This window comes from Calonectris borealis, chromosome 10, assembly GCF_964195595.1.
Source record: "Calonectris borealis chromosome 10, bCalBor7.hap1.2, whole genome shotgun sequence".
Lineage (NCBI taxonomy): Eukaryota > Metazoa > Chordata > Aves > Procellariiformes > Procellariidae > Calonectris > Calonectris borealis.
In genome coordinates, this window is record NC_134321.1 from 7470606 (window position 1) to 7488691 (window position 18086).

General features: G+C 46.3%; 1 protein-coding gene across 10 annotated transcripts in view; it reads right to left on the bottom strand.

The window, feature by feature from the left end:
* Nucleotides 1-5312: 5312 nt before the first annotated feature.
* Nucleotides 5313-18086, bottom strand: part of SLC25A26 (solute carrier family 25 member 26) — an 88745-nt gene continuing 75971 nt past the window's right edge. For 4 of the 10 annotated variants that reach the window (XM_075158684.1, XM_075158683.1, XM_075158681.1 and 1 more), the window contains 4 exons: nt 11808-11872; nt 10296-10369; nt 8788-8862; nt 5313-5622 (listed from right to left, as the gene is read on the bottom strand). In XM_075158684.1, coding sequence (XP_075014785.1) covers nt 5526-5622; nt 8788-8862; nt 10296-10369; nt 11808-11872 — 311 coding nt within the window. In that variant the 3' untranslated portion in view covers nt 5313-5525. The other 6 variants (XM_075158689.1, XM_075158686.1, XM_075158685.1 and 3 more) reach the window with 4 other exon arrangements.

Consider the following 18086-nt stretch of genomic DNA (forward strand, 5'->3'; position numbering starts at 1 on the left):
CTCCTGTTCGAGCGTCATCTGTTTGTACATAGTTTAAAACTTCCCTGAGAAGTATGAAGCGTTCAAAAGTTGACTTGCATATGAAGCACATAAATGCAAGGGATTATTGTGTAAAGAGAAAAGTATTTGATACAATTGTACATAAGAGTTTTCATATATAAATATATATATAAAAATATATATATATATCTTTTACAGAGGCTATTTTAATCTTTAGTGCATGGAAAACTGAGTGAAATTTTACAATTTTGGCAATATTGTTTTCAGTGTCAGGTTGCTGTTAAACTTTGTGAGAGAAATAATTCTGGTGCCTTAAATGCATAAGCAGAACTTTAAAAAGCCAGACTGTTCCAAAGGGATTGTCCTCTTTTCAATGGAAGTTCCTTTAAATCAAGTATCAATTGGGTTACTTAGCACAAATTTCCTTCCCCTTTGAAATCTATTGCACTTAACACATTTAAGCAGAGATCTTCAACTGTTTCAAGTGAAGTTTATAGGAAAAAAAGCATGCAGTGCAGAGAAACTACATAGCAACCTGATTTTTTGCTGTTGGTGGAAGAACTTAAATTCCATTGCTTTTCAAAACCGCATAAAAATTAGGATTTGAACTGTGACTGTGTGATGTTAGAGCAGACCACACAAGAGGCACTAAATAATTCACCAACAGTGCAGAGCCCCAAAACCACCACCCAAAAAGGCTGTCATTAGCGAGCAGTCATTACCAAAATAAGTAATTCGTGCAGTAAACTGTGGGGTGGTCTCATATATTGCACCATTCAAAAAGCATCAGAGCGGGCGGCGTTACCTGCCCGTATATGCTGTTACAGCACTGATCACCTGCAGAGCTAATGGCAGACGTTTCCCCTCCCAATGGATGCAGCTTTACCTGTATAAGGTGCGTGTAATGATATACAGCCTAGCCCCGCGTAGAAGGACTAACCTGCGCCAGTACAATGCATTTTCACACCCAGAAAAGTACATCTGTTCTGGAGGGGCTTTGAAACCATAGAGCTGTTTTGACAACAAAACTCCTAAGCTGACAGCTGTACTGTTAATTCATCTGATACTTTTAACTTCTTTTTTTCCTGCAACACAACTACGCTTTTTTGTTGAACACCATTACCCCCATCTGCAGCCAGACTCTTTATATGAAAATATCTGCTTCAAATGAATTATGCTGCTTTACGTAGCAATTCTAGGCTATTCAGAAATATACTCATTTAGAAGGGAAACGGTGTATTTATGGTTGAAAGTACTCTGTTAAATGGAAATGTCCCAAGGATTTTATGTCGTCTTTTAAGTTCATCCATGAATGGGGGAAAAAGAAACACCCACATTGGTCAAACAGATCTTTGTCACTTCTAACTTCACTATGACGCTTTTTATTTATAGAAAGGCTGCTTTCTGTTGGTACCTGTGGATGGAGGACGCCCTTCCAGTTACTTGTAATTTGAGTTCTGCTAACATACGGTTGCTAACTCTGGTGATGACTACTTTGGGGGAGAGTTTATTAGGGGGTTTTGTTACCTTTTTTTCCTTAGGAGCGACTCAAATGCCAATTCCACTGAAGCCGAGTCGGGTGGAAGTCCACCTTTGCTAGTGCTGTGGCTCAAAACGAGCATCGGAGACACGGGCAGAAACGTGCAAGGTCACTTGGGATCAGCCCGAGTGCTGCCGCGTCCTGCCCAGCCTCACCTCGAGGAGCCACCACCTCCCGCAGGGAGAGGCCTCCGTCTGCCGCCCAGTCGCTGATGGCGAGTTCCGCTGCAGAGCAGCCCGCTGAACCCCACTTGACGAAGCAAGGCGTAATTCGGCCAGGTACCTGTCTGTATCAGTTCCCGACTGTTGACATGTTTGCACTTTGGGACAGGTGGCGAATTATGCTCGGTGCCAAGTTTATTCAAAGCAAAGGAAATGGATGTTAGAAAATCACAAACCAAGCGTAATTTTCCCTTTACTCAAGGGAAAAGTATGCTTTGGAACCGACTCGCAAGGTAAAAACAGTGGAACCGGGGACACGGGGAAGATGGGAATGATTTAATTGACTCATTTTGCTGGCGGAAATGTCATCACCATCGCGGATACAAAGCATATTTGTCACATTAACATTTGAAAATAATGTTTCTGAATAAAGTTAACTGCCTAATGTTATGACTTCCACTAAATATGTGAATTTGCTGCTTCTAAGAGGCAATGTGAAAGAGGAAGTATTACTTTTGTGTACAAAGTTATTTATTTATTAGAAAATTTGGTACAATGTTGTACATTGAAAAACATGTAAGATATTGAAGTGTCTAACAAACGGCATTGAAGTGTCTTTAATAAAGGTTCATTTATAATATTACAGCTGTTTTGTTGAGAGTGAGCTTTTGGGAGTTTCAGTTGAAAATTAAATAAAATTCTAATCCGTTGCTATACTCTCTTCTGTCTTTCTCTGACAAAAACGCAGACTAACTGCCAAAATACCCGCTTGTGAAATTAGACCCACGACTTTAACACTAGATACTGTAGTTCAGCATGAGACTCTGGCAGCCTGACTTGCGGATGGGGTGGAATTGGGGGCCGTATTGAAAGATACAATATAGAACTCGTAAGAAATACATTTCTAATACATCAACTTAAGTATCCGGCAAGTACCCTCATCTTGGCACTGAAAACAGACCAGATGGGGTGTGTGCGTGCGTGTGTAAGTATGTAAGGAAAAGCGGCCAGGATAGCACCAGGCTCGGCTGCAGTTGTGAACACCTCTGGCCCTACCCTGTATGGAAATGCCACAGGCAGCTTTGGAGATAAGCTTCAATTCTCGCTTTAACTAAAAATCTCAATTCAGTTTCTGTATATTCCAAAAAAATAAAAAAAGTATTTTCTCCTCCAAATTATAACTTTGAGTATAAAGCACATTTTCTGAGACTACTCTGATAAATCCCTTAACGCACGTAGGAGTTAAAATATTTTAAAATGGTGAAGAGCCTTTAAGAGGCTGGTGCCTGGCCTGAGATTCAAGTTTTGTTATTCCACATTATCCCAGTAATGGAATAAAATGAATTTTTCAAGTTTGGGTAAACTTGAAATAAAATGTCACTAAAATGTCAAGGCAAACGGGCAGTAGGGGAAAAACAAACACATTTTTAGGTCCCCCCCCCCCGTAGTCCCATGCCTAACAGTGTCATTTTCAGCAGGATTAGACAAATCAGTGTGTGCAGCACAGCCCCTGGCCGCCCGGCGGGGCTCTCACTTGCCTGGTGCCGTTCCCGGGTGACCTTGTCCTTTCTGCGGCGTCAGGGGTGCAGAGCCAGTCCATCGGCACACGGGAAGGGGAAGGAAGCACTTGAGGTCCGGCTCTCCCCTCCCATTTTTAAATAAAAGCAGTGATGACAAAAAATGATTATGCAAATATTAAGTAAAAACAACAATCCAGCATTTGGACCCAACAACTTACAAGGCATGATTATTTTCAGCTCGAGTAATTAAATGCACCAACTGCAGTGCTAACCCTCTCCTCATGTTTAAAGAGCTTTAATAGAAAATATGTTAGCTTTTAAGACAGACTAATAAAATCTCCGCCACCCCAAATGTCCCTAAAATTGGTTCTGCTATATATAAACATCATAAAAGAGACAACCTTAAAAGTGGCAGGAAGCACAGCTACCCTGTGCCATGGAAACTGGTAGAACTAACCAGCCAATATGGGACTTGGCTGAAATTCCCCATTTTAATTGAAGATTATTTTTAAGAATTATGTCCTTTGTTCTGTATGTTTTACTTGTTTGCCAATTATTTTCTAAGTTTTGGCCTCAAAAAATTCTTATTACTATGTCATGGGATGACAGTGTAATAAAACATCCAGCCTTAGTAAGCCTGGCCCACGTTTGCGCCCGAGCAGCAGCCTGTTCTCTGGGCAGGGGCTCAGGCTTGGCACGTGCCCCCGCCCCGTTCGTTCATGCGCTAACCCCGTCTGGCATTTGTTCTCCCTCGCCCCAGACTCCCTGCACCTGTACGCCTTCCTAACGAGGAGAACACCCTCGATGTTAAATTATAGCACCCCAGGGGAGCACGTCATCGCAACACGACTTCAGTTAACTCGGGCGCGCGCGTGCAGTGCCTCTGCCACCAGGCTGAAGCCGACGGCCTCGGTGCCGCTATGGCCGCACAAGCCGGGCTCTGCTGCCCCTCTCAAGCCCGACCGTGGGCACTCACGGTGCATCGAGTCCGGCACCCGGCACAGCTCACCCCCGCGGCAGCCAGCACCCACCTCCTCATGCCCGGCGCGAGTCCGCCAGCGAGGGGCCGCTCAGCCTCCAGGCATCATGGCTGAGCCCAGGGCAAACGTGCGAACCGCCGCCGCCTGAGCCGGCCCCTCCTGTCCCACCGCGCTGCCGCAGCCGCGGGAGGGTCTTCGGTGCGTGCCGAAGGCGCTCGCTGCAGCAGCTCGGCTTTGCCTGCCCAGGCGTCCCCACGCAAACACCCTCCACGTCAAAACATTTCCAAGCACCGCCGAGCCAAGTTGCTGGTGTAAACTTGGCCTGTTTCCCCCCTTCCAGACTCTGGTGATAATTTGAATTGAGAAATTTCAGCAAGGCCTTTTCACCGAGCTCGTCCCTGCACCATTTTGGCCACTACAGCTTCTCTTTCCTAACATGAGACCAAGAGCAGAGGTTTGCTCTGCCTGCCAGCAGTCCCCTGAGAACCCTCAGGATCCATCTGTGCATCGGCAGGAGAACTTGCGCGCTCTCCCTGCCTTGCCTTCCCGGCCTCCCCCCTGGGCTTCAGCATTTCCAACCTCCTGCTCCTTCAGCTGCCGAGGGAGGAAGACCAAAAGAAGGCAGAGCCGCATGTCTTTGCACAAGGCACAGCTGTAAAATAATACAAGCCCATGCTTTTACTGGAGAAATGTGAGTCTAATTAATAAAGCTGCACTGGCTACCACACAGGAATGCTTGCTGAGCACCTGTAGGTATAAACAGGAATATAAACTTTCACAAATACGGCTGAAATCAGAAACAAATGGATTATTGTCTTTTACAAAGAGCTCTCCCAACCTGGAATACTTTCAGTGCTGTTGGAGGGCAACAGGCTGTAACTCTATCGGCCCCTTCCCCGACCAGAAAAACCCTCCCCATGTTATGAGGCAGGTGCCACTGAATTATGAAAACTCGCTTTATTTCAGCCTCCCTGCTCAGCCCACGACCTGGAGGTTTGCAAAACACTTCCCCTGCAGGAGTTCTAATAACACCTTCCTCAGCCACCGTAATTAGCTGTTTACCCCCCAAATATTACTTTTTTGGCACGACTCTCACAATGACCTCACTCACTTTCCATGCAGGAAAATTTCATGTTTGGGAAATTGGATTATTGGAGGATTTACTTTTCTTTAACAGTGGACGCGGCGCTCAGCCTGCTGAATAGCTGCTGCGGCACGGCGAAGGGGCGGCAGGAGGAAGGCTGCGTTCGCGGGCGGACTCCTCCTCCACCTCGGCGGCTTCTCCAGCTCTTCGGCGGCCACCGGCAGGACCGGCCGGGCTGGGTCAGAGCAGCAGCTGGCGAGTCTTCTCATATGTCCCCAGGAAGATGAAGCCTCCCAGGCTGATGGCTGCCATCCGTGGGACAACACCTGCGAACAAGCTGAAGGCGAAGGAAAGGGGATTTCAGAGGATGAGTGAGGAGCGGATGCTGCACGGCTGGCTGCAGGGGCTTTGGGAAACGGAGCCAAGAAAAATTCTCTCTTGCTAGTTTCTTAAATCCCACCCCGCTGCTCACTGAAGGAACCTGTCTGGGCTTCCCTAACAGAGTACTCCCCAGCCGTGTGATTTTTAACCCCTCTCCACACTCCGCAGGTGCGGAAGCAAAGGTGCAGGAGGCTACAGGCCACGCTGCAGAAAGAGGAGCTCAGACACATCGCCACAAAAGGCCACAGACAGATGGGAAGTGTCCCATCCTCCACTGCCCCCATCCAGCCTCGGCAGAGGGACCCCCTCTCTCTGCCCGGAGCTCCCCCACCGCAGAGACAGCCCTGCTCACCGCGGCGGCTCAGTCCCAATGACACCCAACGGGGGCCAGCAGGGAGGGAGCAGGAACGGCTGCGTGTTCAGCCGCCACGGTTTTTAGGTGCCTGATCCTAATAGTTCTTGGAAGTCAACAGGAAACTCATGCAAAGCCAATTGCTCGACACATCTAAGCTTACAGTTGGTTTAACAACATCAGGATAGGCCAGCGTATCCTCCCAGAGGATTACAGGCTTCCTTTGTTGCAAGCAAGGATTAAACATTAGGCTCGAATCTGTTTGGCATCCCCCCGCCGATCGATCGCCTGCACGGCGGGAGCCCTTCGCAGCACGCTCTGGCTGAGCTCCACGGGGACGCTATCCTCGGATTTTTCCGCACGCTGCATGGTCCTGCTAGGAGTGTGTCCACGGTGGGACAAGGTGTAATTCCTGGTGAGTCCGGGCTGCGTGGGAGATGCACCGCTCCCAGGGCTGCTCAGGAGCTCTCTGCTCCCTGCCTGCGCCCGGCTACTCACGCTGCGCTGGGGAAACCTCTGGCTGCAGTAACTCTGGTTTTCGTTGTAATGAGCTTTGCTAAGGAGCCTGGAGCACACAGGCAGATGGAAACATTTTATGGCTTTACTAGACAGCAATTGGGTCTATTACCATAATGACAGCTTTAAAACAGAGTAATTTGTACAAGGCATGTATGGACAGCGCGCTGATAGAGTAAATCCTATGGTGCAGCATCGCTCGCACCATCCTTCTCCTGCCGAATTAGGCAGCCCTCATTACAGGAGCAGTGGCAGACATTCATTTACGGAACAGCCCACTCAAGACACAGCTATTACACAAACAAGGGCAGATAACTGAGTTACCCAGAAGCTGCATCCCTGGCAACCTCTATTACTAACCATCACTTCCAAGAATCCTGGCCCTGCTCTCCCCAGCTTCCCTTTCCCACCTACCACCCATGGCCTCTCCAATCCACGCCGGTGGGCACAGGTCTGCTGTCTGTTTGTATTTGCTATCTGTTTGTACAGATTTCACCTGGCACCCCGCCACTCCTCTCTCCCTGCCTGGGTTTTCCCTTTCGCTTAAGCAACTCTCCCAGTTACTGCTCGGATCCAGCACCAAGGGCTGGAGGGCTTCACCCCCGCCTTCTCACCACCGACAGCTGCAATAAATGCACAGCATGTCAGCGACTGGGAAAGACCAAACGCAGGCCTTCAGGTACAGACACATCGCACTCTCCCCAGCCGTGCGAGGAACGGCTCGGCAGGGGTCACAAATCCGGGAATCACACTTAAAGCCCAGGGTGAGGCCTGGCTGCAGGTGTTAAACCCACACCGTGTGCCCCCCCACAGCGTGCATGCCCTCCGGGGTGCGGCTCTTCGTTTCAGGGTTCCCAGCCCAGCAATACACCTACTCCCATGGTTCCAGCAGCAAAGGTGACATTTTTGGGCCACAACTCGGCAACCCAAAGCAAATTCTTTCTCAACAGAGATTAACCAGGACCCCTGAAGCTACCTTTTGGAAAAGGCACTGCAGGGCCTAGCCACAGGATGGAGGGGCCAGCGCTGAACGAGGTGCTGCGTGCTCGGCCACAAAACCTCCGTATTACGTTCGGGACCAAAGAGGTGGCCATGCTAAGAAAAAACATCACTTTTATCTGACCACAGCTTTGCACTGAGCTCACTCCCATGGGCAGCTTGTGTTTTGCAAAGCCGCAAGCCCTGGGCACCGGAGCTGCTTTTGCCACTCGCACTGGCGAGATCCGGCTCCGGAGAGCGGTGTGGTTCGTGCCCGCCGTGCCATGTCCACTCCGACCGGGAAGCTCGGCTGGTGCAAACTGCCAGCTCTGTCCCCATCTACCCACAAGCTGGGACAAGCCACCTCACCAAATTTATCAGTCAAATAACCCTCGTCTTTCTCACCAGGGAGTTGCGAAGTTTCATCCACAGCTTTCAAATGCCACCACCTCCTTGCGTGAAAAGCAGTCGGACAAGATGTAAACCTGCCTTCATGTGAACGGCTCGTCTACCCTGTTGGCAGGAGCGAAGAGGCACGCAGATCCGCTCACCCCATCCCTGTCCTACCTTCCGCTGCAGGCCTGGCTCTCCCCGGACAGAAAGGGATGTGAAATTTCTTGGCGTGAAGGAGAGGGATTTACTAGGTGCAGACCAGGAAGCTGAGCCCTGCGCTCTGGTTTTAATAAGGTGGCAATAAGCAATGCGTCTTTCTGCCCTCAGAATTCCTCCTCTTCAACTACGAGATTTATTAGAGGAGCCATAAATCATTTCATGTTGCAACTGGCCAAAAAAGCCCGACATTTTTATTGTTTTTGATTAATAGATTTATAATTGGCAGCAGGCATGGCAGCCTCTGAGTTTATTTTTCCCAAGACTTTCTTCCTTTTCCTTGCAGCTGACGCAGCTTGGCCTCCTTTACATGTTACTTTTTCTCCAGATCGCTTATTGTTTTGATTTCAATTGAATTGTGTTCCCTTTGGTCCTAGTCCACGGGTACTATCTTTAGGCAGAGTTTAATTTTGGGTTGTTTAGAAAAGGGCACTGCTGAAACACCCTGAAAAGAACACAAACATACATTTTTATTTTCTGCTGTTGGCTGGGGAAAGGGGGAGGTTTCCCCAGCCAAATCCATGCCTCTTCACACCCTTCAGGGTTCAACTGCCATCAGCAGCGGACGTGGCCTCACTTCTCCCAGTCAATTTCAAAACATGCTCTAGGGTCCACCACCCAAAACTCATCTACCCCCACATCACCTCGTCACCTCAAAGTGCAAACCTGAGACAACCCATCTCTGAGCGCTGCCGGGGGGCACAGCTGGACGTCTTCCTGGAATCGGTGTTCAGGAACTTCCTGCAATTTGTTTTGAATTATTTCCCACATGTGTAGAAAGGGGATTGAACTTTTATTAGTTGTGCGAGCAGAGATCAGATGTTAAGGGAAAACTATCTCCCGCAAAGCTGCGATGTGCATGCTGCTTCGAGCAACAGTTTACAAATGTTAAAACACCACCCTGAAAGTATGGGCCACATCAAGCGGATTAAAAACCTATGAGAAATTACAGTGAAAAGCCCCAAATAAAGCATTAAAAAACCCTTTGTTTCTCTTCCAGGCCAAAGGCAGGTGGGACACAAACCCTACTAAAGGAAGCACAGGCTCATGGACCGGAGGAGTTGTTTAAGACGTATATTCACTACAAATGGCCAATAACTGTTATGAGTCACGCACTCAAAGAGGGCAAGGTGGCATAAATGAAGCAGGTGTCTGTAAAAATCAATAATAATTTATAAGCCCATAACACCTCAAAACGTTCTACCAATGCTAGCAGAGGACTTTTTGTTCACAACACCGCTCCAACGAAGAGCAATTCTCTGTCTCAGGAACAGGTAAAGCAAGGCAGCCAAGAGACTGGATCAACATCACCCCAGACTTCCCCCACCAGTCAGCAGAAAGCCCAGAACATGTCTACACCCCGGTCACAGGAGGAAAGCAGCCAGAGAGCTGCTATGTGGCTGCTCAGACGTACTCTTTGCACTCAAGCCTGTCTCAGAAAACTTATATTTTTGCAACAAGTGCCTTGTTGGAGAAATCCAAGTGGGCACGTGCTCAAGCCCAGACCTGACGGGAGGCTCAAAGGACAAGTCAGAGTGCACATGGCTCCCTTCCTTCTGCTTCAGCTTGTCCCTACCGCCGGCACCACACCGGCATCGCGTGCTCCCATCACCCTTCACAGTAAGAACAGCGAATATGAAGGAACAGAGGAGAACCTTGCCGGTGTTTTCAAATCGGTAGGAAATTGCCAGGAGGAGGAGAAGACTGTCCATAAGGGACATGTGGCTCCTATGTTGGCCTTCCCTGACGTCTCAGGTGGTGTGATTCACACACCTCACGATCAATCTGTGGCACTCACTGTCACAAGACGTTGTGCATGCCCAAAGTTTAAATGGATACAAAACACAAATGCACACATTCATGGAGAAAAGTCCATTAAACACAAAGCCACCCTCGCCTCCAAAGCCTGGAGCTAAGCTTAAAGATTGTACCATGGATAAATCCCCAATAATGCCCCGTTTCTGTGCTCTTCCCTGGACATTGCTCACAGCCAGTGCTAAGGCGAGGACACTAGACCTCTCTGGAGAGACCTTCTTGTTCCTAGCTACCATGGGTACAGCAATTAAAAGTCTTTTCTGTATCACAGGACTTAAATATAAGCAGCCCATCCCATCCTCTCCCGCCCCCAACACAAAGAAACAACACACGAAATGTGCTTTGCAGCATGTCCTTACCCTGAAAGGCCTTGTGTCCTCCAGATGCCACCGAGGGCAGCCAGAACATTCCCGCTAGCATTGCTGGAACCAGCCTGCACCACAGAAAAAGAGAGATTGGAAATTGTTGGCAGAGAGGTTTAGTTATTTACTGAGCTCCCTGTCGCTGGTTAGTGCTACTTTACAGCAGTTACAGACATCCTAACGACCTCCTTACCCCAGGCACAGGCAAAAGCTCCTTGATTCCAGGAATAAGGCAAAGGGCAGAAAGGGAAACCGAGGCGCAGAAGAACAAAATGATCACTTCAAGGTCACAGAGCTGGTTAGTTCAGAACTGGGTATCCAGTCCTTTCTGCGCTACACTCAGCTCTACGTCCAGCAGCTGACACTGGAGTAAAGATTTGATAAAAACACACTCTCAAAGCACCAACAAGCGACTTTGCTGCTCACTGCAAGAGGATTTCCTTGAGGTTTACTTAAAAAACACAAGTAGTGTTTTGCATGTGAAAATTGCCTTGAGAGCAAAACAGAGGACAAACAGCAGGACTACAGACAATTAAATTACATGTGTGATCTAGTTAGAGAGATGACTAATATAAAGATGCTGTCTGAATGGTCTCAGAACATCCCAAAGCACCATCATTCCCTTACCAACGCTGACCTGGTTGCTCAGCGCAGCGGCAGACAGAAATAAACCCACTTCTTACAGTTTTATCACCCACACTATCCAAAGGCAAAGAAGCTGCAACAGGTACAACACCCAGCAATGAGAGATACACCACACAGCAACATGGTGAGCGCAGATGTGACTCGTCTGGGGAGGTGCATGTCATCAACAAGAAGCATCCCCATACTGAGGGACATGAGCAATAGGGTAAAACCCATCCACACAAACTCCAGGATGCCTGACCTTTGCCAACACAACAGCTCTTTTCAGGGCAGGGAAAGGCCGAAGGCTTTTAGCTATGTGGCTGCCTAGCTCTGCTCTGGGGTCAGCAAGATGACAGGAACACTGAACTTACTGGCAATTTAACTACTTACTAAACCTACTGATCTTATAAGCAATCTTCCTTCTGCCCTGGTTGGCAGACGTAAGCCATCATGATCTCTGTGCCTTAAAATTTTAGGACAGAAAATCCGGTGCCAAGCCCTCCTCAGAAAAGACATGCACACACACTCAAGCCCAACCATTATCAAAAAAACAGAGGAATAAATCCCTGATAGGAAGTTTAACTTTGGGCATCTGATTCTGCGAGGATTTTCTCCTAAAGACACTGCATGAGACTCTGGAAGTCTAGCACAAGCCCTTCTCAGCTCTTTTGGGAAAGGACCAGAAGAGCAATACGCAGAAAGGAACACAACAATTTAGTTAGTTCTGCATGCGGTACCTGTTCACATCTAATCCTGCCTTCGAGGACAAGAGCAGAAATCACTATTAATAGGTGCTGGATTTCATTCTGTAATGACCATAGAGAAACTCTGGAACTACCCAAGCCATTCACCTGTGTGTCTGCTGGCCTTCTTTGCTCTTACCTTTGCCAACATAATTCTCGTCTTCGCTACATCGAGAGGTGTGGTGACTGCAGCTGCAAATCCACCTGAGCAAATTAAAATACCAAACACAAGTGAGACATTGTTGGTTGAATATGAATGCCACACTGCCTATAATTCCCATGACTGTGGTCAACACTGCTCCATTATTAATGCCTACAGCATGTTTCCTCACGTCAGAGTCCAGGTACGTTTGTTGAAGGTCTGTACACAGAGTGTTTTATTCCTGTGTGTTGACTTAAGGAAAACAGCTCTATATTAGTTAACTGTAAATCCAAACACCCCATTGAGATTACTGTCCTTTTATTTTGGACTCTCTACATATGTGAACATATGAAGGTCGTTAGGATAATGGATTCCACTTCCGACACCTACAGACAAGTCTGAAAGGAAGAACCTGCTTATTCATTTGCAGAGATCAGAAAATAAGCTCATCACACTGTGCTCTGCCTTGAAAATTGAAGTCTGACCATTCAAATGCTAGAAAGATAGAAAGAGAAGGAAGATGCTCTGCATCTGAAACACACATGCTTCAGGGGCAAAGCTATCCACAAGATACAGACAGACTGGATCCGGACTTCAACTGTTAGACCTGGGATTCTGTTTCAAGGAAAAAAGACAAGCCAGTGTTTGGGATGGAGCTCTTCTCCAACGAATGAAATCAGCTCCATTTTGGAAAACAACAATGTGAAGCTGCCCAAGGGTCTTTGGAAATTGTCAGAAATCTGCTGCCACAAGTGCCATCTTCCCCTCACGGGTATTTTTATTCTCTCTAATCACTCCCAAACTTCACCCTTGGAGCTCATTACTTTCACTTGGAACAGCCAGCTCAGCTGTGGCTTTCCTCCTGAAAGCCAGAAATCTTCAGCTTATCCATCTGCATGTCTCACCCACAAATGGGTGTGTGTCTGTCTCCATATTTTAACCCTGTGGCTACAGCCTGGCCTCCTGTGCTATCTAGGGACCAGCCTTGCTGCTTTTTCTCCCAGGATCTTATTCCCTTTGCCTTATTTCCCCATCCTAAAATTAACTCTAATCTCTCTCTCCCTCCTCAGTTCACAATATTTCAAGCAAGTAATTCATGCTGAGGAAAAGCCAAAATGAAGGAAACTTTTAAAATGCAGAAGCAGCCCAGCAGTAAGTGAAGAAAGAACGGAGAAGAAAGGGGGGAAGAAAAGAGAGAGAGACTTGTTCTGAAATCTCTCATTCTTCTTCCTCTTGTTTTTTTCTCTGGAACTTGTATAAATCCTGTATCTGCTACAGCAGGGAACAAAGTGACTCCAAAGACTGAAGCCTACACAGTACCCAGGGAATAAGCTAAAAATAATCTATTTTCTGTTCCAAGTTTTATGGAATGTAGAAAAATTGATCTCTCTTTTCTTGGGATGGGAGAGGAAAAGCATTTCTTCTAAAATCTGTAAAGTAATGAAAAAAATCCATCTTCCCCACCAGCTTGTGTTTTTACCTGCATCTCTCTTCTCTCAACCACCTTAGCTTTAACATATTAAAACCCTACTTTATGTCAGAAAGGAGGTTGGGCCAGCTGGCACCCTACATTGACTTCTTACAGTTAATTAAGGAATGTCCCATGACAGTTCAGGAGATGCAGTAAGGCACATGTGCAGTCCCCTGGATATCAAACAAGAATAGCAGGCAAGCTGAGTTAGCGAACAGCCCAAAACACCGGGTTTAGGAGCAGCTACTGCTCACGTAAGGTCGGCCCATCTGGTTCACTCTGCCGGAAGCTTTCTAGCAGTGATACCTCACTAAAAAGCAGAAAAATGGGTTGTGTTCAAGAAGCCAAAGCAGAAACTATGACCAAGTTAAACTAAAGTCCAGCCCATTCTTGGACCTTCTTTAAGGTCAAAAATCTTTTTATTGTGAGCCAGTTTTTGAGTAAGTGACCCAAAGGCTTTGAGAGAATGGTCTGGATAGAAACTTTGGTACTCAACCATGTATTTTTAGAACAGTAAAAATAATCTCCATGGAAAATAGTGGCTTTACAAGTCTGGATGTCGAAGCCCTTCCTTTGCCCACAGACCAAGATAAAATTAAACAGTGAACCACATGGCTGTCAGGCCTGCATCAAGCAAAAAATCTCAATGCATCACTCAGCTATAGAGTTGACAGTAACACTTTAATCAGACTAATTTAATTCCCGTATCACATCCTGGTAATTTTTTATGCATTTGTTTCTAACGGTTTCTTATTGGCAGAAGCTTCAACCTTGGCTGATAGAGCGATTAGAACAAACACAATTTATCCTGATATGATGTTCCCAAATTCTTATCTGAAAAGTTTAATCAAGGCTGATTGGTTTTCATTTTTTCCCCAGCTAACATCTGGATCTTTCAGGCTCTTTTGTTATTAACATCTCAATGTTTCTTTTTCCATCCACTGGGAAGTATTTGGTACAGATTTACCAATCAATTCAGAATGACAACAGCAACAATAAAATGCTTCATAAGCACAACAAGCAGCAGGATAGCGGCTAAATTAAATGCAAGTTTGTGTATGCTTTACAAAAACACAAGATTAAAGCTAGCATTTGTTGGGAACTGCATTTTATTGAAGGCAGTGAGTCTGACAAAATGAATTTCCCCCAGCCTTAACCCTAAACGTCCAAGGTAATTTTAGAGTGACCTCTTCAACATTAGTACACAGGTATCCAAGAACAGGCTACAGCGCTAGCGAGGTACTGCTCAGTCCCACCTACTCTAGCTGGGTACAGGAACTTAAAACATGACTGTTTCCAATCATCAGATTAATACAACAGATACAAACTAGTACAGCCAGAGTCTACTCCTTCAAAATAGGAGGGCTGTGCACTACACTGTCTAGTACACAGTAAGGCCCAACAGATCTTTAAATCACTCCTTTAGTCTATTCCTGCTGTCACTGAATTCTCCAAGAGCTGCCACATAAGCCTGGAGTCTGCCCAACTAGTCAGCAACCAGGAAAAGCAAGTATCAAAGTGTCAGGTGGGCAAGAAAGGCCCAGACACATCCAGCGTTAACACTCCTAATCATTCCAGCTTCTCTGCAGAGCTGACAGAGAAAAAGGCACCTTTGCAGGCAGTCTGCACCCAGACAGACAGACTCACCAACTCGCTCCTGGAGAAGGCTCCCTTCTCCCTTGCCCTAGAAGGATCTGGCGATGACTTGGGCTCAGCAAGTAGACATAAAGATGGATTTTCACATGTGAGAAGGCTCTTGGCTTGTTAATACTTCTAGCAGAGCGACAAAGTCCTCTATTGGGAAAATAAAACTTCATGCTGTAGTGGAAAATTCATCACCTGTCTCCCAAGAAGTTACAATGGACACTGTATATTCACACGTCAGCTGAGCAGCTAAACTTTACCAAAATCAGGGTGTTAAACAGAAAATCCCTCTGCTACTCACACTTTCCCAGTGACCAGTTCTTGATGGAAGCGCTAGTGACAGACATCTGCAGAGAATGCTTTACCTTTATTTGGCAATAAGAACAAAAAGTCTTGAAGACTTAAGATATTCCCCTAGGTTCCTGCTGGCATTTCCTATCCTTTTTAGCTGTCATATGCAAATGAAAATTGAGAAGCATCGGAACAGAGTGAAATACTTCACCTGAGTACAATACATAACCCTAGGTCCTCGCAGTAAGGTGGCTGCCTGCAGAATTTGCTGCTGCTGCTGCTACAGGAAAATGTTTCACGGGTTCTTTGATGCACTCCTCAAATAAGATCCTATGAAGGGAGGAAGACAAGTTCTTCTTCAGTCCCCGTATCTTTTTTTTCGGTACCATTTTAACTTCTCCTCACCCTTTCTAAAGGGTCAAAGGAACCCTTCTGGCCATCACAGGGGCTCCTCCTGATTCTGTGTTTCTGTCATCCGGCCAGACCCCTGGCACTCTTTTCTGCAACACCAGCCCAGTTCGGTAGGTCAAGCTCGTTTCAAGAGAGAGGAACTTGTGCTTGACTAATGTCCTTGTTTGAATTAGCCCACCTTAGGAAAAGAAAAAAATGCAGGTTGAGCTGTATTATTGCCTGTCCTCATTACTATTTTCTGTACTGACATCTGAAGGTTACCCAGGACCGATTCAGGATTAAATCCCAAACCCGGGTTGAAAAACTGAGTCGCACAGGTCCAATACTAAACCTCATCGCATCCTCTTACACTGACTGATTTCCAAGTTCATAAACGGTCTTTTTCAGAACTCTTTAATCAATCAGTTCTTATTTGAACTTTTATTTTATTGGTATTACGTTAAATTTTTTTAAGAGGAAGTTTATTCTGGTCCTTTATCACTGTGGGAACAACACCTGCCAATGGTAGAGCAAAGCAACCCAAGAACCTCTTTGGATTTCAGCAGAAATACCATGAGGCAAAGCACTGCTCCTCCAGCGATATAACCAATTCAGGGTTAGAAGCATGGTCCAAGCAGACACTGCAGGGAAATCTTGAGAACTATTCAAAAATTTATTCAGAGCTATAGAGTTAAAGAGGCTTTTAGACACAGTGTGTAATCTTGTCAGAGCCGATTAGATCAAAACAAAAGTGATGGGAAGTCTTCCCTGTTAATGTGCAAAAAGCTCTCGTTAGTGCTTTATTATTCACTAGGCTTGCACCTCCATTCTCGGTGACTTTGTCACCACAGAGCATTAATTATTAATGTTAAGCCACAATTTTTTTACAGTCGGGAGAAAGAAGGCGTCTTTAACAGAGGCAATTTTCAATCACATTAAATGGACGTTCAGGTTCTTCGACAAGCTGGAGCTGCCTCACTGCTCCAGGGCAGGACTTTGCTTTCCCAACAGCCAATGCCCAATGGCAGGATTTCCTTGCCACTGGCCCAATTCCATGGAGGGCATACGAAAACCACCCAGAGGCTCTTCTAGTACGGTGCAGGGCTGGGATGCAGTGGTCCAGCCAGGCAGCCTAAGCCCAGAGAAGACTCTGGCTTGGCGTGCAACCACAATCATGCCTGGCCTGCCGCAGCATGGGGACATGCCTGGACTGCCCGCAGCATGGGGACATGCTTCCCTCCTCTGCCTCCAGCCTGCCAAAGCCTGTGCCCAAATCTGGGCTGGTGTCCAAACAGCTCAGGCATGAGGAAAGGTTTGGTTCAAATGCAACCTCGGGCTTAAAATACCATGTATATCTACCCTTGGGTTCCTCCCCACTGACTGCTCAGATATCACCTTCTCTCACTCCCCGACTGCTCCAAACATCTCCTCTAGTTAAGGCACCAGAAATTATGATAAAGCTGGACAAGGCCTCCAGGGATTAAATTATTAACAGATGAAACAGAAAGGATTCCAAATCTCTGATATTTATGCTCATGCCTATTATGTTTCTATAAAAAGCCCATGGATCGCGTACATACATCCTACACATGTGCGCTCAACAAGGAAGAATCGGGCCTCTCACAGCACTTTGGCTGAAATCGCTGCCATTTCACAGGCACTGGGGATGGAATTCAATATATTGTTGCTCTTTGTTCTGTCTTCGCCAAATAATCAGTTATGATTTAGCTAGGAACTAACCAACACACACAGACACACACATATATGTGTGTGCGCGCCATAAAGGGAAGCCAAACAGGACTTTTCTTTCAGTTTGTTTCAGCTTATTACTCTGCCCCTCAGGACCTCTAACGTATTTTTAGAAAGTATTGAATTCAAGCAAAGAACACAGGAGAAAAGCATGTCTGTGTGATTTCGCCATCCCACTACTACCATGGTGGCATTTGACAGCATCTCTGTGTTTAAAGGTTGTTTTTTGGATAATCTTCTCCTTTTGAGGTTTATATTACATGATGATTTTAAATCACTCGGATGCACGCATCCATCTTATTTTATTCACAGGGTACTGCTGAGGTTTTGATTGTTTTGTTTTGGGGTGGAAAGAAAGGGATAAAGAGTTTGGTCTGTTTTTTCTTCCCTCGTTTGAAGCTATATGTAAGTAGTTAATAATTTTTAACTGTGGAATCCATTCTTCAGAAAGCAGGAAATTATTTTTCCACTGCCTCCATTCAGCAAGAAGGCTAAATCTTTTCACTGAAACAGAATGGATGCAGTACCGGATTAGATCAATACAGGGCCTGCCTGTTATATGTCTGCAGAGGGAGGCAATGGAGATGGAAATGGAAGGTTCTGATCCAAAAAGGGTTGAACCTCATAAGTTTTGAAGCAGGCCTCAAAGGAGACATGAGAGAGAAAGGTTAAAATACTGCTGGTGAAAAGGAAAGAATAGGGAAAGAAAGAACGAAGAAGAAAAACCAGGC